At 37.5% G+C, this 25,685-nt stretch overlaps 1 protein-coding gene across 3 annotated transcripts in view; it reads right to left on the bottom strand.

Moving 5' to 3' along the window:
- The window catches only part of LOC134815839 (fas-binding factor 1-like), a 48,598-nt gene extending 24,239 nt beyond the window's left edge, over positions 1 to 24,359 (bottom strand). For 2 of the 3 annotated variants that reach the window (XM_063824421.1, XM_063824419.1), the window contains exons 1-9: positions 23,621 to 24,359; positions 23,209 to 23,358; positions 22,878 to 23,003; positions 22,697 to 22,753; positions 22,425 to 22,555; positions 22,174 to 22,246; positions 21,813 to 22,065; positions 613 to 857; positions 284 to 457 (exon numbers count right to left, since the gene is read on the bottom strand). In XM_063824421.1, the coding sequence (XP_063680491.1) occupies positions 284 to 457; positions 613 to 857; positions 21,813 to 22,065; positions 22,174 to 22,246; positions 22,425 to 22,555; positions 22,697 to 22,753; positions 22,878 to 23,003; positions 23,209 to 23,358; positions 23,621 to 24,354 (1,943 nt within the window). In that variant the 5' untranslated portion in view covers positions 24,355 to 24,359. Of the gene's footprint in view, positions 1 to 283; positions 458 to 612; positions 858 to 21,812; positions 22,066 to 22,173; positions 22,247 to 22,424; positions 22,556 to 22,696; positions 22,754 to 22,877; positions 23,004 to 23,208; positions 23,368 to 23,620 lie in introns of all 3 variants that reach the window. The other variant, XM_063824420.1, reaches the window with a different exon arrangement.
- Between the last annotated feature and the right edge of the window lie 1,326 nt (positions 24,360 to 25,685).

The following is a 25,685-nucleotide window of genomic DNA, read 5'->3' as shown; positions in this document are numbered from 1 at the left end:
CAGTCTCCATCATATTTTAGGAGTTTGGATGGAATTAAATATTTTTTAAGGCCACCTGAAGTGGATTGGTCTGTTTCACTTTTACCCACCAGATTTAGCCCTGAATCAAAACAAAAAGGGGCAGAAAGTAAAGGTTAGGGTATTGCACACCATATCCTGGAGTTTCATCCCGTTCCAAAAATTATCCATCAAATTATGCAAAAAGAAACTGATTTTTGGCAAATTTTAATTTTTTTTTTTCGTGACAGATGTTTTTGGAAGCGCCCACAATCTTATTTGATACCTTTGGGAGGCTGATTTAATTTCGTTTTGAATTATTCTCTCCTTCTCGTCAAGAAGGGAATTTAAGCCATCTATCCTATCTTTGTGATGCTTTTCTAATGAACCGATAGAGTCCTTGTATTTTCTTTCTGTTCTCTGTTCTACTGTCTCCAAGTCTGCTGTTGCTTCGTGCAGTCTGATTAAAGTATATTAAAATTATTTCATCTCAGATTTGGTATGCAAAAACATCAATATCTTTCCGTATCAATCGCCATTTTTGTGATTATTTATCGAGTCGAACATAATATATAAAACGCTTTTCTTATTCTGATTAGAAGCCTCAAAGCTAACCTCGATTTGGCCGAAGAAACTTCTTTTTCTTTTTCTCTAAGTTTCATCTCTAAGTCTCCTACTTTCGCTCTGAGCTCTTCTAATTCATTGTTTAAACTGCCGGAAGTTTCTGAGTATTTCATTGTCGATTCGTTCAAGTTTCGTTCCAACTTTTCTTTCTCTGCCTCTAATTCGGAGATTTTCTTTTCAAGAACACCGTTTTGCTTTAGTATCATCTGTGTCGCGTTCCCTCCTGTAGCTTCCGCCTGCAAATAGCTGGTTTAGAATTTTATATTCAAAACGATCGAAGTATTTATTTATCCCTCATTTTACCAAAACCCATAATCATGGGTAGAGTGGACCGTTGCCAGTGTCTCTCTTTCCTAAACAAAAGGAAATGATATTAATTTGATTGACCGTTCTCAAATGCAAAATGATACCGAGAATGAAATCGGTCGCTCGCTTTTCCCATTCATTCACGGCTTACGAATTGTATAAATAAGTTTCGATTGATTACATCAATCAGATGCTGTAAAAATCTCTTTGGGTTGCGTTCGGGTCGATACCTAGTATTTCGGGGTAAGGGACAAGGGTGGTAGTTATTACTTATTGAACAAGCTGAAGTTTACTGAATCTTCATTGCCGAGTACAGCTGCCTTTGGGTAGATCTTCTTAATCTATTGCAATTGTAAATGAATGGGAAAAGCGAGCGACCGATTTCATTCTCGGTATCATTTTGCATTTGAGAACGGTCAATCAAATTAATATCATTTCCTTTTGTTTAGGAAAGAGAGACACTGGCAACGGTCCACTCTACCCATGATTATGGGTTTTGGTAAAATATCATCTCTTTTTGATTATGATGTCAGGGTACTTTATAAAGTCGAAATATAAACTGATATCTTCATTAATAAGGAGGAAGTTTCAACGATTTCGAAATTTTTCCTTTAAAAACATTTCCTTGTGTTTAGGGAAGCATATCGGTCGATCACTGACTGAATATGCCACTTAATACTGGCATTAAATTCATATATAATGACATTAAACTGTCGTGGCAAAGCAGAATTTGTTGGAAATCACGAATGAGCAAAATTCTCACCTTTCGCACGTGCAAACTTTGAGCGGACGTTGCGTGCGCATCCAATATTGAATCGCCGTAAATTTTGGCATGTAATTGTTTTATATATAGCTTGATAAGCATGCAAAGTTTCAAAGTATTTCAAGAAGAACTGTAATCACAACGGCACTCTAAAGTTGACAGAAAATGACGAAAACAGCAATTTTCAGTGATTTTAGCAATTTTCTATCAATTTGGGCGTGTCCCCACGTGTGCAACTTTTCGATTTTCAACTTTAAAACTAGCCTAATGCACAATTTATACCTATAGGAAGCAGAACTGAGCTCCACAATTCAAGGCATGGCCCAACACCAAGAATACTAAATCGCAAAATTGACGTTTTTATAAAATAATTCTTCAAAAAAGCACAAACTTCAATGACGAATATCTTTATGAAGGAGCAAGCTAGAACAACTTTCCGGTAGATTTTCAGAATGCTTGAACAATTATCTAAGGTGAAAATTTCCTCAGATTTTAAATAAAATTATTCCTTAATGGTTTAAAATTAATTTTAAAAGTTATTACTTTGTCAAAAATCAAGTTTTAAAAACGGTTAACTTGATGACGTCATCAAGGGGTGTTTATGACGTCAAATAATTTTTTTATTCAATGTAAACTAAAGTGTAAACAATTATTTGCAAGACCTGTGGTCGGAAATGGCTGTATCTTTTATACTTTTGAATCTATGGACACTTAAATACAGGCTACAATTGACTGGCAAAGCGTCTATCCCTGAATATATATATAATATATATATATATATATGTATATATGTATTTGACCAAAACCCATAATCATGGGTAGAGTGTACCGCTGCCAGTGTCTCTCTTTTCCAAACAAAAGGAAATGATATTAATTTGAGGAACAGTCCGCTAATGCAAATTGATACCGAGAATGAAATCGGTCGCTCGCTTTTTCAAATCAATAAGCTTTATTACAATTCGTAAGCCGTGATCGAATGGAAAAAGCGAGCGACCGATTTCATTCTCGGTATCAATTTGCATTAGCGGACTGTTCCTCAAATTAATATCATTTCCTTTTGTTTGGAAAAGAGAGACACTGGCAGCGGTACACTCTACCCATGATTATGGGTTTTGGTCAAATATCATCTCTTTTTGATTATAATGTCAGGATAATTTACACAGCTAGTCGAAACTTCATTAACAAGGAGGTAATTTCGACGATTTCGAAATTCTGCCTTTGAAAACGTTTCCTTGTGTTTAGTTAGGTATTTCTGTCGATAACCGACTGAATATGGCACTTTTTACTCATTCAAGTTGGCATTAAATTCATATATAATGCCATTTAAATATCGTGGAAAGCAGAATATATTCGAAATCACGAATGAGCAAATTTCTCACCTTTCGCACGTGCAAACTTTGAGCGGACGTCGCGTGCGCATACAATATTGAATCACCGTAAATTTTTGCATAGTGGTATTTAATATATAGTTTGATAAGCATGCAAAGTTTCAGAAGATTTCAAAAAGAACTTGGATCACAGCGGGACTCCAAAGTTGATAAAAATCGTGAAAATCAAAATTTTTAGCGATTTTAGCGATTTTAAATGAATTTGGGCGTGTCCCCACGTGTGCAACTTTTCGATTTTTAACTTTAAAACTAGCCTATAACACAATTTACACCTTTAAGAAGCAAAATTGAGCTCCACAACCCAAGGGATGGCCCAACACCAGAGAATACTAATTCACAACTTTTGTGTTTTTATAAAATTATTCTTCAAAAAAGCACTAACTTCAATAGCAAATATCTTTATGAAGGAGCAAGGTAGGAAACTATTCCGGTAGATTTTCGGAATGCTTGAACAATTATCTAAGATGAAAATGTCCTCAGATTTTGAATAAAATTACTCCTTAATAGTGTAAAATCGATTTAAAAAGTTGTTACTTTGTCAAAAGTCAAGTTTTAAAAACACTTAACTTGATGACGTCATCAAGTGATGATGATGACGTTAAATTATTTTTCAATACAATGTAAACTAAAGCTTAAACAATTATCTTTAAAACCTGTGGTTCGAAATGACTGTATCGTTTATACTTTTGAATCTACGGACACTTAAATGTAGGCTACAATTGACTGCAAAAAGCGTCTATACATACATATATATCTTCACGACAATCTGTTGTAAAACAGGGGTTCCAGAAAACCCACTTCCCGATACTCCTGAAACATGACATTTTTTTTACAGTCGATTTGGACAAGGTCTAGACGCCCTGCAAAGTTTCAGATCTCTAACTCAATTTTAACATGGTTTTTAAGGCACCTGAATATGGCGATTTTGGGTTTTTTACCTAATTTCGTATAACATGCTGGCGCGTATTTTGCGCAAATTTCTTAAAAACCTCCATACAACTATTTCTTATTCCTGTCATCTTCAACATTGAATTAGAATGTTTTGAACTTAAATGTACCTGCTGAACTACTTTCGATGAGTCTTAATGCCTGGAAAACAATAAAGGGGATATAATCGTATAGGGGGTAAATAGTGTTGTGAATATAAGGGCGACGGTAATGCTTGCCAGCATTGTGATCACGACAATCTATCGTAAAACAGGGGTTCTAGAAAACCCGTTTCCCGATGCTCCTGAAACCTGAAACTTTTTTTGCAGTCGATTTGGTCAACGTCTAGACGCCCTGAAAAATTTCAGATCTCTAACTCAATTTTAACATGGTTTTTAAGGCACCTGAATATGGCGATTTTGGGTTTTTTACCGAATTTCGTATAACAGTGCTGGCGAGTATTTTATGCAAATTTCTTAAAAATCTCAACATAACTACTTTTTATTCCTGTCATCTTTGACATCAAATTAGAATGTTTTGAACTAAAAATAAATCTGCTGAATGACTTCCGATGAGTTTTAATGCCTGAAAAACTCCTGCCGGAGGCGGCGGCCTTCGGCCGCCGCCTCCGGCTGGAGTGCACGCTTCGCGTGCACGAAAGAGGCTTCCGACGAGTACCAAAGGGGTTATAATAGTAAAGGGGGTATAATAGTAAAGGGGGTACAATAGTAAAGGGGGTACATAGTATACCCCCAATAAAGACACCGCTCGTGCTTGCCAGCACTGTGATATAATAGCTAACCAACAATTTGTAATGTACATGTTGCATATCTCAGGTCATACATAAAAATGCCTTACCGGACGTTATTTGACCGGACATTGCGTGAACGGATATAATTTTGAACGGACATTAAAATGAACACTCAAAGGCATTCATTTAATGTACTTATAACTACCTTGTTGGACTTTATTTTAATGGACATTAAAATGAACGCTAGGGCCTCCAGCGTCCAACACCCATATTTCATATTAGGCACGTATATGTGAAATTTGTATCTCAGCTTCTGGACGGCCTAAAATGACCGCAATGCGCATGTTTATATTAGCACTGTGAAGGGTATGAAAGCCCAAAATGCTCACTTTTGGAAACAATCCAGAAAAACTGATTTTCACTGGAGTGCGAATAAACAGATCTATTCTTCTAAGCTAAGTGAAATCGAGTATGCATTTCGGTGTCTACTACTTTTCTATATAATACAAGGTCCTTTTTAAGGTCATTCTGGATCAGTATTGATCATGATTCATGATGAGGTACGCAATTTTATCAGTAGTTCCAACCCTAGAAGCAAAATTTCTAAATTACCCTCAGGCGCAAATATATGAATTTTGTATTTCGGCCTCTGAACGTTGTAGGAGCATCTCTTTTAGCTCAAACTAACTACTACTACTAACTACTACTACTACTACTATGTTGACGTACTAAGTCCGATCTACGCCAGATAACCCCCTCCGTATATCCCTGTCCCGCATCAGGGTTCACAGTTCCTCTTTAGAGTTTGTCCCAACTTCCTTCAGTAACATAGACGAGTAGCTTTGTCTTGGTCGGCCTTGCTGTGCTCTACCATTCATAGGTTCCCATAAGACTAAATCACTGGCAAGTAGCTCAGGATATCTGATGCAGTGTCCCGCCTTTTTTAATCTCCTGCTTCGTAACTTGTTTGACAGCCTTGGTAGGCTACCATACAAAGTTATATTGCTGACCTTGTCCTTCCATGAGATACCCAGCACCCTGCACCATACGCAGCATCTTTGTGTATGTCCTGTCCAAACTTTTCTCTTGAGCCTTTGTTAGTGTCCAGGATTCTGATCCGTAGAGCAGTACTGACTCACAAGCCGCTATGAACAATCTAATCTTAAGGCTCAAACTAACTGCAATCGCCATATTTATATTAATTTTCAAGCTATAAGGCAACATAGGGTATATATTGCTCATTTTTAGAGATATTCATTAAAAACTGTTTTACCTTCGCTTAGTGGCGAAACGTACCAGTAGGCCGCTCCCTCACTAAATTTTGCCGAATATCCGGATGAATATTGAGTACGGTTCCGGCCGGTTATATGGCTTAATACCCGGTTCCGGTCTGGTTTAGGTTGCGTAGCTGCATATCAACTGGAAATTTCAAGATTTTTCAGGCAATCTGTATTTAAAAAAACTTCATCAGGGGATTTCAGGTAACATTCCAGGTCCTCACAGTCTGATCTTGAGACCTAAAAGCATGTCTCGAGATCTGATCCAGTTAAAAAGTCTATATGCCGGGTACTTAGCATAGGATCACAAGGTCTAATGGCAGTGCACGAAATCGGAAATTTCAAAACTGTTAGGATACATTTTTTAATTTTCTGAGATTTAGCAGCAAGTGGTCAGAAATCTTGTAACTTTTTAGTAAGATTTTAATTCCCCTGTTTGCCACTCGGTTCCGGTCTGAAAAAAAAAAGATTGATTGATATCTGACCGATTCCAGTCCTGCAGCCAAATCCCTAGACAGGTATTCGGTTCATGAGTTCCTAGTCGTATGTGATTGTATCAAATGTGTTATGTTGTATATATACAGCTAAGCGTACGCTATAATATATATCTATAAAACGGAGTACGAGTTACTGGGGTGCCATGAAAGCCCCTGATCGTTTCTCTGCAAAGTCTCTCTCGTTGTGCTAACTTTAAAGTAACTTAGCAATAAGCAACATCATATTCCACATCATTGTTTACATTCAGACACATTGTGTGTACAAGATAAAGTGACTAAAGTGACTCGATTTCAATCTGTTAAGGTATTTACAGTTAATCCGGCAGCAAGGTGTAGTTGAGTGTGCACTACGTTGTACAGAGTTTTTAACTACTGAATTGGTAACTCTAATATAAATATAGTGACTTTTAATGCTATATTATTATTTAATTAAAAAGGAAAGAGGGTGATTATGAAATGAATAACTAGTCAAGCTGGATCGCATAAAAGAGAGGCTCCTACAACGTTCAGAGGCCGAAATACAAAATTCATATATTTGCGCCTGAGGGTAATTTAGAAATTTTGCTCCTAGGGTTTGAACTACTGATAAAATTGCGTACCTCATCAATACTGATCCAGAATGACCTTAAAAAGGACCCTGTGTATAGAAAAGTAGTAGACTCCAAAATGCATACTCGATTTCACTTTATAGCTTAGAAGAGTAGATTTGTTACTCAGTTTTTCTGGATTGTTTCCAAAAGTGAGCATTTTGGGCCTTCATACCCTTCACAGTGCTAATATAAACATGTGCATTGCGGTCATTTTAGGCCAAGCTCAAGTCTTTAAGCCTTTCAGAAGCTGAGATACAAATTTCACATATACGCGCCTAATATAAATATGGGCGTGGTCCCACAGGGTTGGGACTAGTGACACAACATGCGCACCTAAGTGATTTGAGTTACCAAAGACCTATATTTAACCCAATTCAGTAGCAAAAAACTCTGTCCATCGTAGTGCACACTCAACTACACCTTGCTACTGGAGTATTATAAAAATATCAAGATTCTGTAAGATAAGTATCTGTTGGGATATCGGTAGACGAATTAATACAAGGCGTGAGCGCTCTGTTTTTGCTTTGGATGGCGCTGATGGGCGGTATTGGTGCAAAATGCAAAGATACCAGATTCTACTACGGACTGAATCTGAGTACCTTGGACAGTACACGACCAGGGGTGTAGGAATGATTTTCTTCATGGGGGGGCCAAATTCCAAATATTTTTCGAAGGTAGTCGTATATTTTATATTTGTGTTCTTTTTTAGAAAGTTCCTAGAACCTGGCCTTAGTTTGTAGATTATTCCATGGGATATTTTAACTGCCATGAGTTTTTTGTATAGTTAGGTACACTTACATGGAGTCCGGAGAGACTACACTGCCATTTGCCATGCCCTGGCTTGTTTTTATTTTTTATTTTTATAACCTGTATCCTTGGCCGGTACCACATGATTGCAGAGTTGGTAGCACATGCTTCGGCAATCTACCTGTACCTCAGTGAACCGGTGGGTGAACGGCAGCTTGCTTGCAAGCTGTCTGGTACAGGGTGATGTAGTGTGCGAGTTCCCTTAATTGGGTGTGACAATACTCACTTACTCAGGGAAATCGGACTGGGGATCCGTCGGCCTGGTCTACTACCTTGAGCAACTCATTAAATGATTGTGTGGTATTGACGGGGATACAGGCCACAGTTTGTGTTTGTTGTTTTGATCTACAAATAAAGAAAAGTGTATAATGAAGTTCAATTAATTAAATTCTTTTGAATAAATAAAGGTAACCAATATGTGTCGAGATTATTATTTTTCTCTTATAGTATATTCCATCTGATGTCTGATTGTACCACCATGTCTGCCGTAAAATATAGTTTTTAGACGTTAGTGTTACTAATAAGCAGTTTAAAGGAAAATGAGAATTGTTGGAGAATTCTAAATTATTATAGTTTTATCTTTGTTTGGACAGCCGCTCTGACATTAGTAGCTAGTACCATTCTTGGTTACTAGTTGCTAATATGAGCGGGATATTAAAAAATACTTTGTTATTACTTGTTATATTTCCAAATTCCAACGATCTTTCATAAATTGGATTTTTTAGTCATTGTATTTGTACGTATTTATATTAAAATGCGTAATTTCTTGGACCCTTCCTTGTATTATTCTTTACTGAAAAACATTATCTGGTCAGTATATGTGAAATGTGTATTCACAAGTTGTTACATTTCACTGCGATCTTCTTGATTCCTCTTCAAGCCGGTAAGCATTTCGCTATTTGCTATTTGCAACTGTGAGCTTTTCATCATGCATATGTAGATCACAATACACATTACACTCTATTATAGATGAAATGACAGTAATCTTCTGATATAATTATCTTCAGACTATCAGTATGATTATAGGTTTTGAAAATAAAAATATCATTTCTATGTTAATATGTGGTTGATTTCAGAAATATCAATCCTGCAATTGGCCATCACGAGATCGGAATCGCACAACTATCACAGTAACTACACTCCTAACAAAGCACACGATGGAAACTACGATACCTGGTACAGTGTCAAGGATGGTGCAGTGGCTGGGAACTTTCTCAAACTGTATCTCTCAAAAGTTTACAGTATCGGAGAAGTGAAGATGGTTTCAAGAAGATCAGATGATGGTATAAATTACAGACTTAGGATGCTGAATACAGAAGCAAAGGTTTACTTTGTATATATATGGCATAATTGTTACCCAGCCCCCACCCCCCCCCCCCCCCCCCCCCCCCCCCACTAAGTACCCCACCGGCCACCCTAACCCAAATACGAACCCAGACCAAAACCCCTATTGAAACCCTATGGGTGTTTTTCCGGAATTCAAATATCAATAACTAAGATATCAAACGGAGGGTAAAATAGCACACTCATTGGACTTATGCTGCTCATCCCTTGGAAACTGCTACGGGGAATGAGACACCTTGCCATTCATTAAAATAATGACACCTACCCTTATATAATTCAAATAATTTAATCGATTGTCCAAAACGCATTTAACATTTTGTTCAATGATCTCAATCTAATTTCACTCGAATTGATTACGCTAGTGTAATTTTGACACAATAGCTATGTGTAAAACTGATTACGGAGAGAAGGGGGGTTTAAATGTTCCAAAAAATGATTACGTGATATGTGAACGACCCCTAATCACTTGAAACTTACCGTAGAAAAATACCACAATATAAAATATTATTTCAATTTGAATTAGCGCTGTGCTTAACCAATACCATATGCACATTATTATCACTTCGAGATGGCAAGGCCTACTCTCATGCTGTCTATAGGTGATGATTAATTCTGAAAAACTAAATGTTTCGCAGATTGACAATTGATCGGTGTAGTTGGTGTTGTACACACTGCACTGATAATGATAACTAGGAACGGACAACTAGGAACCTTTCATGTGATGTGATACCTGTGGAAGGCCGAAATGAGAGGTTCCTAGTTGTCGGTCACCGAACGTGTTATGTAAATATAGTGTGGATATATGCGAATATATATTCTAATAACTGATATATGGCATATGCACATTATGCAATCTTAAGGAGAACTGATTGAGACAATTGATCACCATACAATGGTAGACTACAATGTACAATGGTAGACTAATCGGAGAGATAAAAGGCTATTGTGGCCTGGTGGTCCAAGTAACTCGTACTCCGTTTTATAGATCTAGATTGTAGAGTACGCTAAACAAAAATTCTATCATGTTTTACAAATTTGAGATGGAACAGAGACTATTTATTGAGACTGATTATAAAGACTGATTATTGAAAAAATGTTTTAACCTCAATTTTTAATCAAGGTGAGAGCAACAAAATGTTAAGAACCGGTCATTATATGCAAGGTTAAGGGGACATACACCAAAACTTTTTTCGCGATTTGACCTCATATTATGAAAATATAGATAAAAACAATATGATTTGATACATTAAACATTTTTTTGGGAGTATGCACTTTCGAAAAACAAAACGTTTTCTTTCTGATGATCATATCCAACTTTTGGGAACAGAATTTCTCTCAATTTTGGGTTTTAAGGTATGAAATCTGGTTTTACAGTTAGCGAAAATTTAGCATTATAAAGTAAAGAACAACAGTGCATGCTACTGTATTAACTATTATATTTTTATATAATTTGTTTGCCACTATAATATCAATTTTGGTGTCATTTTTAAAGGTATTGGGCCAATTGTTTACTGAAACTTCAAATGAACTATTACAACATCCTCCTAAAAGGATCATTAGTTGATCGAAATAAAGATGACGGAATTGAAGCATAAAACTTTCTTCTTTTTTCATTCGGCCTCAATAGTGTTTAATTTCTTAGTAGTATAAAGAATTGAGAATACCATGTCAACAATATCATATTAATTGGTAAATATATTGATACTCAAAGGCACTAGGTGCATATAGAACTCTGTGTATAAAAACCATTGTATAACAAGAATTTCGCCGCGGTTAAACCACGCACGATCAATTTTCCCTACCATGTAGTTGTACTTGTACCATTAATTCTTTTGAGTGAAAAGTGTGACTGGAAAAAAAGTGCACCATATTTACATACTATGTTTTTTATAAATAAGTGGGATTCGTGCATGGTAAAAATTGACGATTTATTTGACCAATGAAGCGCCGCGCATCAACAATAAATGAATCCAGAAAATTGCGGAAAATAACTTTGCGAAGGAGGAATTTCACTGCAATTAATTAACACATGGCTAGCGTCACGCGCAGCATAACAGACGCTTCCTATACACTTAATTATAGGGGAGTGGTCTATATTGCGAAGGAGCAGACTTTTGTCGTCATCGCAGGTCCATCGGGCCACCTCATATATCCAAACCCGATTACTTATTCCCTACGATCTTTTTGCCTTCGGCAAGAGTAGGGAAAAAATCATAGCGCAAAATTCATAACTCCAGAATCTGCACTTTGCAGCACTGAAATATGTGATTTAGTATTAGTATAATAATTACTTGTAGAAATAGTGGTTATCGTTGTTCTTATCAAAAGTAAGAGGAACTGATAAGGAACTGCTGAAGGCCGAACTAATTACAGACACTGTTACTGGTAAGCTGATCACAAAGATGACTTGTGAGTCATACCTCAAATTAACTGAAGCTTTCCAAATATTTGCTACACAGCGGAGTGAGCAAATTTTCAGTAAAGAATTGTATTGCAAAGCGCAAACGATACCTTAAATTTGTATAGTGGTTGTACATTTTGTGCTAGAATTTTATATTTGAATTTGATAACCTTTACGACAAACTAGGCGCTCTAGTGGGCTAGGAGTGGTCATTAGTGAGTGAGTATGTGATGACTCTTGCGTTTACAACATGAGATAAGTGGAAATCGATTGCCATCACACAGAATTAACAAAAATTATATGCACATTTTATTTCTCCTCTGTAGTTGCGATCTTAACAATTGACACGACGATGTTCGACATTTTCATTCTTCATCAGCCTAAAAAGTAAACATTGATTTTTTTGTAGTTGTAAAAATAGTTTAAAATAGACTTCAAGTTCGTAAAGGATCGTCGCTTGAGATCAGAGATTCCAAAATCTTTAGGAACCCAGTAGGGCCTGTCATGATATCATGGATCGCTTAGGTTCCACCAGGATCTGATAGTCCTCATAATTCTGCGGCCTCTATGTATCGTCATCTCGCACAACTCCGTAAGACCCTTGTGAGTTTGGCATGTGAAAAGTTGTAGCCTTCCAGACATTGATTGGGTTAACGAGGTGTCGTACGTCACCTCAAGATCGGGTGACGGGGGGCTGACCAGGCCAGAACCCAATTGATTGGGTCTGAGGTAACGTTATTATGAGCCTGAGGTCACGTGACTGTGACGTCACCAGAGCTTGTTCTCCATTTCCCGCTCATTGGACCAGGTGAGCTTGCATGCTTGTGAATGTGGGTGTAAGTACAGCTTTACTGTAGTTTATATCCAATTACCCACTATTATAGAAACCATAAATTTATTTTCTGACAGAAAGCTAGAAATTTACCAAAATATTGACATTGTTATAAACTTATTTTGATGAACATTCCTGAAGCTGACCAAAAATTGCACGAGAAATCGATTAAAATTGGTTTCAGAGCTCAACAATGCTTCCTTATGCCTTAAAATCCATTTGATATCGATACAATCAACATTATGATCCTGTTTATCAATTAGTATTTAGTAACAGGTAACAAATATATAAATACGCAGAAACAACCATCACACCTACATTACATTCTTAATAACGGGTCGATTTCGAGTGACCAATAATCGTCGTGATGATACGTCATCTGTTCCTGATCATCATAAGCAATCAAGAGACAGGAGCGGCAAGGTCAAAAGGAAATCACGGCACTTGCAGAATCGCGATTTTTCCCATTCCCTGCGACAAATCGCGATTTTTGACGTTTGCCGAGACAAACAGATCTTCGCGACAAATTGCGATTATTCCAGGTCTCTGAGGACCAAATTTCCGCATTCTCCTTTAAATCCGAGGGCCAAATATCACGTTCTTTATAATTATATGGAACTAATCACATCCACAGCCTTCCGAATGTAGGTACGGACCGAAAAAGTATTTTCGGCTCACAATGCTCAGGGAAGCATGAAACATGAACAAAAGTAGTTTCCAGAAAAACTTTGAAAATAATTTCGATTTAGAAAATTTCGGTCTGAGTCATTCTCGATAGGTACAATTAGGGTAAGGAAAGTGCCTCAATATGTAAGTTACTCTCCTTATTTCTATATAAACATAACTTTTATAATAATTCTTACGCTATAATTATAATAATTTTCTATTATCACTAGAAGCCGCACAGACCTACTATCTACACACAACTTACTTACTTGTACTTGAAAAGGTCTCCTCCTAGTCGTTGGAGTGGCCTGCACCACATAGTAACTCCTTTCTCCGGTGTATTAGACCTCTCCAGTGAACCCTGTCTGTAGCTTGTTGTTCTGCATCTTCTATCGTGATGTTATCGACACCTGTGAAGATTGCTGCATCCTCCCGGACACATGACAACCAGTTTTTCTACACACAAACCAACTAGTAATTTTCATTACCCTAATCCAATGAACCAGTGCATCCCTAATTCATAATTCGTGTAACAACATCATGAAGAAGAGTCTGTTTAGATTCGATCTTAACACTTAAGATTATTAATATAGATGCTATTGTTTTGCCTGACGAGCCTGTCGCTCCCTAATCTATCTATACTAACAAGCTAGTTAACGAATTTATGACATCTAGCTTAGCTCCGCAAATTCGCCGCGATTTTGCCTAGTTTGACTTGTCGCGGCGCCGCGATTTTTGGCCCAAATAATCGCGATTTTCTTTTGTCCTTGAGGAGAGGCGGTTGCTTTAAATCAATGGTTTACGTTATTTTTGTGAATTCGACCCCTGTTGAAACGGTTATCACACTTTGTAACTGCATATGTATTGAGGATAGCTTTACAAATAAGAGGATCAGTAAATAAAATTGTTACTTGTTAATAATTAATCTTGAACAGGATCATAATGTTGATTGTATCGATAAAAAATGGATTTTAAGATATAACTATAAGGAAGCATTGTTGAGCTCTGAAACCAAGTTTAATCGATTTCTCGTGCAATTTAGGTCAGCTTCAGGAATGTTCATCAAAATAAGTTTATAACAATGTCGATATTTTGGTAAATTTCTAGCTTTCTGTCAGAAAATAAATTTACCGTTTCTATAATTTAGATATAAACTACAGTACAGCTGTACTTACACCCACATTCACAAGCAAAAACGGAGAACAAGCTCTGGTGACGTCACAGTCACGTGACCTCACAGTCACGTGACCTCAGGCTCATAATAACGTTACCACAGACCCAATCAATTGGGTTCTGGCCTGGTCAGCCCCCTGTCACCCGATCTTGAGGTGACGTACGAAACCTCGTTAACCCAATCAATGTCTGGAAGGCTGCAAATTTTCACATGCCAAACTCACAAGGGTCTTACGGAGTTGTGCGAGATGACGATACATAGAAGCCGCAGAATTATGAGGACTACCAGTTCCTGGTGGAACCTAAGCGATCCATGATATCATGACAGGCCCTAGGAACCCAGCACATAGAAACTACACTAAATGACACAAACTACACTAAATGACACAAATTACACAAACTACATTAAATGACACAAAACTACACTAAATGACACAAATTTAAATAACAACTTGCAATTACTGACTACCAATATAATAACCGCTCGCATAACTACCCCCACTTAGCGTAGATAAGCAAGCATTTCACTGCCGCTAAATTCTTTTTCCATACATTAATCTCAATCGCGCACTCATAATTACTGTAAGCGCTGAGTTACCGGCCAAAATCATTAATCACTGATGGTAAAATTTTGCACAACATTTTAAAAACAATAGTCCAAGCTGTTCAGTGCAAGTCTAAACTTCTTAACCTATAGGATCGATATTATGGATGTGTAGTATCATGTGTAGCGTGAAGCGTTGTGTTTTTAAATCTGTAGTTCATAGTACTTCATGATCACTGTGTACTTTTTGATAAACCGTGTGCAGTGTCCTTTCCAGAGGGTTTTTTTTTAAGAATTCTTTAACGTTACTATTTTCTATCTATTACTGTTTGTATTATAATTTTGAGTAAACATTAATCGAGTAAACCGCTCGATTCCCAATCAATCAATCAAAAATGTTAATTATCTAACCTTTAATCAGGGGTGGGAAATTTCAAAAGTTTTCAAATAAATATTATAACTATTGACGTTTTGTTTCGGGTAATCGAGTAAGGCCTTTTAAAAAAAATTTGCCCGCCAAATTTTTTAAAAAGGCCGAACTCAACAAGAAATGCGGCCGCTTTTCTTTTGTGGATGGCCGCTCAATTTCCCGACCGTGATGGCGTATTTTATCATATTCCATACAACCTGAGGACCCCAGGTTTTACTGTTTAAAAGCATGCAGATATGGCAGAGTGACAGGCCGAGCGCCGCCCAGTTAATTCCATATCGATCTGATCTCATAGTCATAGTACACAGTATACATGGCGGTACCAAGTACAGGAGTCAGGGTTAGGGTCTTTTTTTCCTTTTTTGTCACTGATTGGTCTATTTCATAATCACTTTGGCATGTATATTTGCCTGGGGGCGAAAATAACATCAGATAAATTCTCATTTTCAAAAACACGTAGCAACACATACTCAGATATGACAATGAAATACGGAAGTTTAATCGAGGACGAACCATATAGGATAAGCCCGGACAAAAGCCTTAATGAACTTATCCACGAACTGGGCCTAGGAAGGGCTCACTGTCTCGTTTGGAGCAGCCTCGCCTCCATTATGATGATTCAAAATATGGTATACATGCTGACAACTGTTTTAATGCCTTATTTGAGCTGTGAATGGGAATTGAGTAGCCCTTTTGAATCTGCTATCGGATCTTCACTTTCTATTACTTTTTGTCTGAGTGGTATTTTTCTTGGCAATCTCGCTGACAACTATGGACGTAAATATATTCTCGTTGTCACATCGATAATCCATTTTCTGTGTTGTGTTTTGGCAGCTCTCTCGCCCAATGCAAGTGTCTTTCTACTTGTTCGCATGTTACAGGGGATCTGCAATGGGGTAAGTGGACACGTTTCGTATGTGCTTGCAGTAGAGATTGTCGGGTTTGAGTATAAGGAACTTGCAGTCTCTGTTATTTCGTTCAGTACCCAACTTGGTGGATTATTTCTGTCGTTGATGGCATACTTTCTTCTCAACGAAATAGGCTGGCGTTATTTGTGTGCAGCTCTTGTGGTTCCATTGCTACCAGGGCTTCTTGGCTTGCTAGTTGTCCCCGAATCTCCGCGATATCTGTTTGTAAAAGGACGCACAGAAGATGCTCTTCTAAGCTTAAGGACGCTGTACAGATGGAACTACAGATCTTTTCCGTAGTCGTATTCTGGGGAGAATGCAGTGAAACTCGAAAAAAGAGCGGAAATTTGTGCATTATTCCGTCAGGGCTATGCTAAAACTACAATTATCGTTACTGCAATGTTTACTCTGAACTACTCTATCTGGTTAACATTTGCATCTTACTTGCCATTAGATTTATACAAAAATCGTGAATCAATGACAAAAGTTCCCGTTGGATGTAGTAATAGTCTAAACCAAGAAGCTCTGATTGAAACATTGGTAGCATTTTCAGGTGATGCATTCGGAAGTATATTGGCAGGACTTGCTGGAAGAAAAATAGGAAGAATTTTAATGTTGAAGAGTCTTGGATTTCTAACCTTGTTGACTACAATCTCGATCTACTTTGACCTGAACACAATCTTGAAAAACATTCTCAACATGATGGTTCGATTGTCCGTTACAGCATTCAGACAAACACTATTCTACATCGCTGTGGAGGCATACCCTACAGTTATGAGAAGTACTTCTTCAGGGTTCACCAGTTGTTTTGGAGAGAGTGGAGCAATTCTGGGTAGTTTGCTGACGTACAGTATTTACCCTGTCAGTCCCATGGGGGTTGTCTCCCTGATAGTCGGATCAGCGGTGGTGCAGTTTGTTTTGGCGATGCTATGGGATACTGAGACTAAAAACAACGTTTTGACTGACAGTAAGGAGGATTGTTGTTTGGAAAAAGGATAGCATGGACTAAGACGATCTTTTGGGTGACAAAAATGTAGAACAATTTATAGTAATGTTTTGAGTGATAGTAAAGTATAATCATTTAAATGTTTATATTGGGAGCATGGATTATAAACACATATTTTAGTTACAACAGTTTTATTTAGAACATGTAGTCACTGTTTTCTCGGTCAATAGAAAAAGGAAAAGAATCCAACTTGTATCTACTATCCTACTCATATACGACAAATGTTTTGTTAAACAGCCATGCCCACATCGAAGTTGCTTTCCAAAAAAACTGAAAGTAAAAACTGAAACCAAAGCAAAAAGATATATTTTCAAATGGATTTTTCAAGCAAAAAAAATATAAAATATGTCAGGTGGAATAGAACTTGGTAGCAGGAAATGTGGGAGACTTGTCGGAAGGTGTGAGTGGCTATACCAGTACAGGACACTGCTGAACCAGCACAACATAGACACTGGTAGATTCTATCACAAAGATTATATAATTATTACCATAAAAGGTGGGTTGTGTAGTTGGGATTCACGACCATGTTATGAAAACGACATAAGATTAAAGTTAATTATTTAATATCATAGTTCTCATAGCTACAATATCTTTTAGGATACGAGCTCTGTAGATAAAAGTATAGCTGCAGTGGAAACTGCGTGGTTGTCATGATCAATCAAACTGACAACAATGATCGCAGATTCCACTATTTCCACTATTTTCTTATTTTCACCAGCGAAATTGACTGCCGAAATTATTCCTCAGAAACTATTGATTTTTTTTAGCGTGGACAAATATTTATGAATATGGTTGCCGAATGCCGATGTAAATAGTTGCTGTGACATTTTGTGTTCGACACCTCTAAGGACAAAGGTTCTTTAATGTTTCAAAATTGTATAACATATATTTTATCTTTTGAGTTCATGAATCGAAAAAATTATTGCCGGTCAAAGGTCAGCGCTTTGAGGTCCAAGATTTTCAAAATCGAATAAAAAATGTTTTAAGGCCTATCTCAAAATTCTGTACGGTTCATCTCTTTTAAATGATCCCTAGAACATATCCTGATAGTTTCAGGGTGATTGCTCAAAAAATGTAGGAGGAGATAGAGTTTTAGACTCGATTTTCAGGACGCGCGATTGAAAATCGCTTGCACAATACAATTATACATTTAAAGCGCTGACTTTTGACCGACAATAATTTCGGCTAGGAACAATATTTTACATGGGACTAAAAGCATCTGATAGATGTCACTCCTCTCTATCAGAAACAACTATAAAGTCCATTTCGAGAGAATTTTTGTGAAGACCCCCGGCCCCCTTAAGCCTGGCCTGACTTGGAATCGATCTGGTATGGTAGAGGGACATATGTACTAACATTTATAGCCACTCATAAGTTCGAAATATTGCTCTGGTTCATGGAATGAACGAAATGAACTAAAAATGAACATTATCCTAGAATCGTCTGAACTGAGCTGAAACCGACAGGAAGGGGCTCTGAGGCAATTTTTCCATTTTGGTTTCAGAGTAGTTGAGATTGTGGAAACTTATTTTGTGACCGATCTGGAAACATACCCTTGTAGCCGCAATTATGCCTGGACTCATATGTTAGTGCACATGTTCCTCTACCATACCTGATCGATTCCAAGTCAGTCCAGGCATAATTGCAGCTACAAGCCACAAGGGTATGTTTCCAAATCGGTCACATATGTTCCACAATCTCAACTACTCTGAAACCAGAATGGAAACATTGCCCCACAGCCCTTCCCAGGGACACTTCTGGTATCAATACCAATCGGTTTCAGCTCAGTACAGGGCATTCTACGGCAATGTCCATTTGTTTTTCATTTCATTCATTCCATGAATCAGGGAAATATTTCACAGGAGGCTTAAAATGTTAGTACTCATGCCACTGTATCATACCAGGACAAATCTAACTCAGTTCACGGACATATTATACAGCCAAAAATTATGTTTCCAAATCTGTCACAAATGTTTTCACAATCTCAGATTCATCTTCTGGATCTCTTTATTTTCAGCTTGTTGAAGACTAACAGTATACTCCAAGTCCATATGGATGCAAATTACAGTGTTTGTTTATGTTATATACAAACATGACGATCAAAAAGAATTGAGCGAGTGGACTAAGTCACAGGGTTCTATTTTGATTTTATAAAGGCAAAGGTCATCATTCTGTAAAAGCAAGGATTACTTAGTCAACGAATAATCGTCTACACCAAGCTTTTAAATCATTCGTGGGCGAAGGAACGCACGGGGCGCAAAATAACTCTTTAAAGCTTTAAGACAGTGGTCAATGACTTGAAGCAACTGCTATTTAACTATAGCCGCATTGTTGGAATCTGGAAGTCGTTATTTTCATAGACCATGAACATTATTCGTTGACCTACCAACCCTTACTTCAACAGAATCATGACCTGATAGTGGCTACGCTCCACCCATTACTTGACCAGCTTGAACTCTTTTGAGCGATATGTTTATATAGAACCTACTACACGAGAGCATGTCCAACAGTATAAAATATAGTTCCAATCGTGCAAGAGCGAAGGACCCAGTTAAGAGCAAGCACGCAACAATTCACACCCTTAATTTATTTGTGCTTATAGTCTGAGCTGCTAAGCCGTCTAATAAAATTTAGAGGGATATAATCCGTCAAGATATAGCCTCGAGATGGTTAATGATAGTTAGTTAATGATAGTTAATTTTAGAAACAATAAAGACTCTCTGCACTCGATGTTGTTGTTATATTTCCAAATTCCAACGATCTTGCATAAATTGGATTTTTTTGTAAGATTGCATTATTCTTTACTCAAAAACATTATCTGGTCAGATTATGTGAAATGTGTATTCACAAGTTGTTACATTTCACCGCGATCTTCTTGATTCCTCTTCAAGCCGGTAAGCATTTTGCTATTTGCTATTTGCAACTGTGAGCTTTTCATCATGCATATGTAGATCACAATACACGATACACTCTACTATAGATGAAATGACAGTAATCCTCTGATATAATTATCTTCAGACTATCAGTATGATTATAGGTTTTGAAAATAAAAATATCATTTCTATGTTAATATGTGGTTGATTTCAGAAATATCAATCCTGCAATTGGCCATCACGAGATCGGAATCGCACAACTATCACAGTAACTACACTCCTAACAAAGCACACGATGGAAACTACGATACCTGGTACAGTGTCAAGGATGGTGCAGTGGCTGGGAACTTTCTCAAACTGTATCTCTCAAAAGTTTACAGTATCGGAGAAGTGGAGATGGTTTCAAGAAGATCAGATGATGGTTATATAAATTACAGACTTAGGATGCTGAGTACAGAAGCAAAGGTTTACTCAACAGTAAACGGGGAGACCGGGAGTTGTGGGATAATTACTGGTAGGTCAGATTAAATCTATTATTTGACGCTTATGGTAAAACTGTAAGAAAAACAAATGAAATATCGTAGCAGGTCCTTCAAGGAACTATTTGGAAACCAAATCTATATACGGCATAAGCATCTTAATGAGTCTTATATTTGTTAATTGGAATTTATTTCACCTTTCTTCAGAGAATAATACTGGGGATCGAAGAACTATTGAAGGTCTTACATTCATTCTGTACTGTAACGGAGCTGAAGGGGACATGGTGTACCTCACAGACCTGGATTATAATGAAAACTTCGGCCATAACATTGCTGAAGTCAAGATATATAGCATTATAGGTATGTATATTATATAATATATAATATATTCTATATATATGGCATTATTGTCCCCCCCCCCCCCCCCCCCCAAGTACCCTTATACCCTAACGCCTAACCCAAATCCAAACCCATACCCAAACTCCTACTGAAACCCGATGATCATTCTCCAGCACAAATGCAAAGCAATCAACACCCAGTTTCCAGAATTTAAATATCAATAACTAAGATATCAAAGGAAGGGGGTAAAATAGCGCACTCATTTAACTTTTGATGCTAATCCCTCGCAGCTCTGATGCCAGCTTGTATTGTTATCTACTTAGTGTATATCTATGCAGTTGCCGTGATTTTTCGTGTTTTACGCAGGTGTTCGTAATCTCTTAGAAGAATTAGTTATATAAAGTACAAAATGTTATGAGTTTTATTTTCTTAAATTTTCATATTGAATATGATCTGCTTCCTATATATCGCCTACCTTAACTCCTTAATCATAAATACAACTTTAACGCTTAAAGTATTGACCCACAGGCTCGATCAATTTTACACCTATTAGCGTATAGTAAATCATGGATTGTTGTGAACAGAATAATATGGTTGGTGTCCAGGTGTCCCGTGTCTGGTAGATCAGAATATGGCACTGACTTTGTCACATTCTGGCCATGCGGTTAAAAGCGGTGGACACTCATTATATGATATGTGGTGTGGCGCGCGCGCTCGTGAACTGTTACACTGCGAGGTAACAATATTTGTTTTACATGTAAAGTTGTTGTCGCGGCCAACAAAATATAATCCTGCTCTTGTTAATTAGTTCGAATTTCGTTGCTACGGTACCTTTGTCTTTGTGACTATTTTAAACCCCATTGTGACTGTAAAAGTGAAAAGAAATAAACCTGAGGTGTGTCTGACGTCTTGCTTTCCCAAGGAAGAGGAGTCTTACTAGCTGGGGTACCAGGGGGTTGACTGACTGGGGTACCGGGTCCGGGGACCTGGTTAGGTGGACTTGCTGGTTTGTCCCACGGCAACGCTGATGAGGCTTTATTCTCGTTATTCTCCCAGGGCATAGACTTGTTGGGGATGTCCTCGTCTGCGAACAAACTGTCCTCTGATCGTCTTCGTCGTGGTGTTTCTGATTGTCCACCGCCCCTGTTAGTTTTTCTCAGTAAACCTCATTGACGAAATATTTGTTTAACTGCATAAAAGGATGATAATCTGGAATTAGTTTTGTTATGACCCTGATAAAATGGGTTATACCTGTTTGGTGGTCCCGTATTGGCCCGTCTACCAGCTGAAGGTGGTCTATTTTGTGTAAAAATATCACCCTCACCTGAAATAACAATAAAAGATTGTGTCAGCGTGTTCATTTCAACAAAAATTAACATTAATAACTTTAATCATTAAAGTAAAAATGTGTCAGTACCCATACGTCAATGACAAAAGTAATCGCGATTTTCTTTTGTCCTTGACGTATGGGTACTGACTTTTGGCCCACACTGTATTAAAACCTGGATGACCAGCATGAGTATGCGGTCTAACATCAGAGAATGTGTTGACTGGTTTGTCCATGTTAATTGGGGTTGAGGTCTGTGAACGTCCCTCTAATCTAGCTGTTCCTGGTCTACTCTGGCGATCTGCCCTGGGAAATGTGGGATTACAGCGGGGTGGCAGTGCACATCATTACAGAGTGTGTTTGTTGTCTGATCACATTTAATAAAGAAATATGATTAAAAAATCGATGAAACGAGGGATATCTGCAAAAATTTAATTGAAGAAATACCTAAACATATCGTCAATACTCGATGCTTTGGTTGCGGGAGTGCTTGGTTTATCAACCCTAAAACAAAGACGAGTAAAGTTAGATCTGCAACGGTGGACGTTTAACTTGCAAAATATAGGGATTTTCTGCGTATACATAATCTTGTGGTTGCAAAGTTTTTATTTCACCCTTTATTCTTTACCTGAATATATCTTCAGCAGCAGAAGGTTTAGCAGGAGTACCATGACGACTTCCTGGAGTACGGTCAACTCTAAACATATCCTCTATACTTGATGCTTTTGCCGGGGTAGAAGACTTTGCCGGTGTTCTGAAGACCGTGATCCAGTTAAAACGGTATAACAGATAAGTATGATTAGGAATAATTTTATATTAAAATACGCTAATGAAAGGGTATAATGCGTACTGTGTCAACATTAATGTAGCAGCCGAGATTGATTCAATTTTCAAATAAAGGACATTACAGCAAAAACATAAAACTCATATGTAATTAAAGTGTTAAAGAAAAAATGTACCCTCCAAAAATATCATCCTTGTCCTCTTTCATAAGCATACTGAAAGTGTCGTCAGGTTGTAAGCCAGATTTAGGCGTGTTAGCACCACTGTTAGCACCGCTGTTAGCACCACTGTTTAAACCACGCCTTGATCTTCCTGGACCACTCGAACTGAAGAAACTAACATTTGACTTTTAGCAATACTATGAGTCCAATAATTGAAATAATTTGATTTTGTTTTCACTTAGTTCAATTGTTAAAGAAGCTCCTGTATGCAAGTAGAACGTATTTAATTAGCAACTGACTAGTAACACTGAGCAAAATAATTTAAAAGGTTATTTATTTAGAGTTGTTAATGACCTAGATAATATAAATTGTATGGATTCAATGATTATTGTTATGTAGAAACTTATAAGCTTATATAATAAAGTACCTCGGAGTAAAGCCCATATTCTCAAAGTCATCGGTTTTTGGACCACGTTTAACTGGCGTGGAAGTGTCTCTAGATGGCTCTTCTTTCATCAGAGAAGTTCTATTTAAAATCTGATCAAATTTTGATTTTGATTTTGGAGTGGAATCGAGTTTACTTGCAGGGGCATTTCTCCCCCGGGCAGGCGTAACAGGTTTAGATGAAGGTTTTGGAGTCTCATGTTCAGAATCCAACATACCCAACAAATCATCCTCATCATCATCAAACAAGATTTCTTTCTTGGCTTTGGGAGCAGGTGTCTGTCTTTTTGGAGCTGCTTTTGCTGAAGGAGCAGCAGATGATTGCTTGGCTGGTTTAGCAGGGAGTTTGGGTAGAGGTTTTGCTGACGAGATTTCTGAGTAGTCCGAGTCTCCAAGAAGATCTGCAAGTAGATCGTCCTCACTGGCTGGTTTAGCTTTAGGTTTTGGAGTTGATTGGAAGGTAGCTTTCTTAACTTCAGGTTTGGGGGAGGTGAATGGTTTTGGTTTGGACGTTGCTTGTTTATTGTCTTCGTCGTCAAACATGGATTTACCAGTGGACTTCTTCATGGCTTGTAAAAGGGATGGTTTGCTGTTGTTGGTATTGCCTAGACCTCCGAAAAGTGCCTTGTCGAGGTCATCAGAATCAGTGTGCTTCCCAAAAGTACTGGTATCAGCCTCACTTATATCCACACTCGTCTCATCCCAGCTGTCACCCATCTCCTAAACAAGGTCGTGATATTAGTTATCATATGCTCATATGATATATGTAGTATTAAGATTATATATTCTCAATTTTCAAATAAATTTGCTGTTGTAATTTGACCAACAGTTTCTATCAAATGTGTCATCATATTGTGTAATACATATTATCATTATAATATGGAGGTACCTAAAGGAGGAAATTTAAGTTTTTAACACAATATCATTAAAAAAATATGGACAATCTTTTACAATGAGTAATTCATCAGATAAGCAGATGATGGTTGTTTCAGATTGTGACTTTATCACCACTTCAATACGCTCATATACCTTTAATTAGATTGCTCCAATTGGAAATATTTCAGGGGGAGTATATATTGATGCTTGCTATGACAATATGCTCTGCCCCTGGCTCCATCATCGGACCCTGGACCCGTGAGAAACTAGGGACACTACCACTACCTTCTACTACTCCTCTTGGGGAGGTTGTGGTGTGACATGCCTGCTATTAATCTGTCTGGGCAGTATACTCATCTACCTAGAGTTACTTGTTGCAGTGACCTTTTACTGTATTCTGGGTTCTGTTTTGTGGATATATACCCCCGAGTATTATCCTATTATTCCTACCTACATCCGCACCACATCAGTCGGGGTTAAAGGCGGCATCAGGTAACGGACTGAAGTGATCTTATCCAACAGTTCTATCGATTAAAAGTTCAGGATTTTAATTTTACTTGAATTAGGTTTGATGATACTTGATTATTTGATAGTAACTCGCGCATACCTCCTCTTATAATATACTACAATATAGTACTAAAATATGATAATGCTACATTTGTATCTTTAAAACTAGATCCTTTCTTATTACAGTAAGTTCGGGGCAGCAGCGGGAGTATTTACAACCGAAGTGATGGACACAATTAGCATAGTGTACACCATTATTACATTCATCATCATAACTCTAATTGCTGCGTTAATGACTTTGGCACTGAACAAAGAAACAAGGGGGCTGCTGCTGCAGGATGAGAAGGATCAGGCCCAGAACAATTATCCAATGTACAGCTCAATCGAAAATAATGAAAACGGCTCGGAGAGTCCACAAGAAAATAAAGGGCAATGAAAACGATCCGCATCTAATGACATTTTTCAATATTACCTTCTATTCTATTCTATTCGATAAAAAGTGACTAATTTGAACCTTAAACACCAATTAATTATTAATGATTGTTGATCTGCTGAATAAGATTCAGATATTTACCAAGTTAACCAATCTGTTTCGAAACACGGCTGTTATTGTAGGTTTTGACTGGCCTACACTGCAAGGTGATTGGGCAATAAGTGACACGTAT

This window comes from Bolinopsis microptera, chromosome 5 (assembly GCF_026151205.1).
Source record: "Bolinopsis microptera isolate Bmic1 chromosome 5, MBARI_Bmic_1.0, whole genome shotgun sequence".
NCBI classification, from domain to species: Eukaryota; Metazoa; Ctenophora; class Tentaculata; order Lobata; family Bolinopsidae; genus Bolinopsis; species Bolinopsis microptera.
The sequence above is the reverse complement of the archived record's forward strand: the minus strand, read 5'-3'. Positions and strand labels throughout refer to the sequence as shown.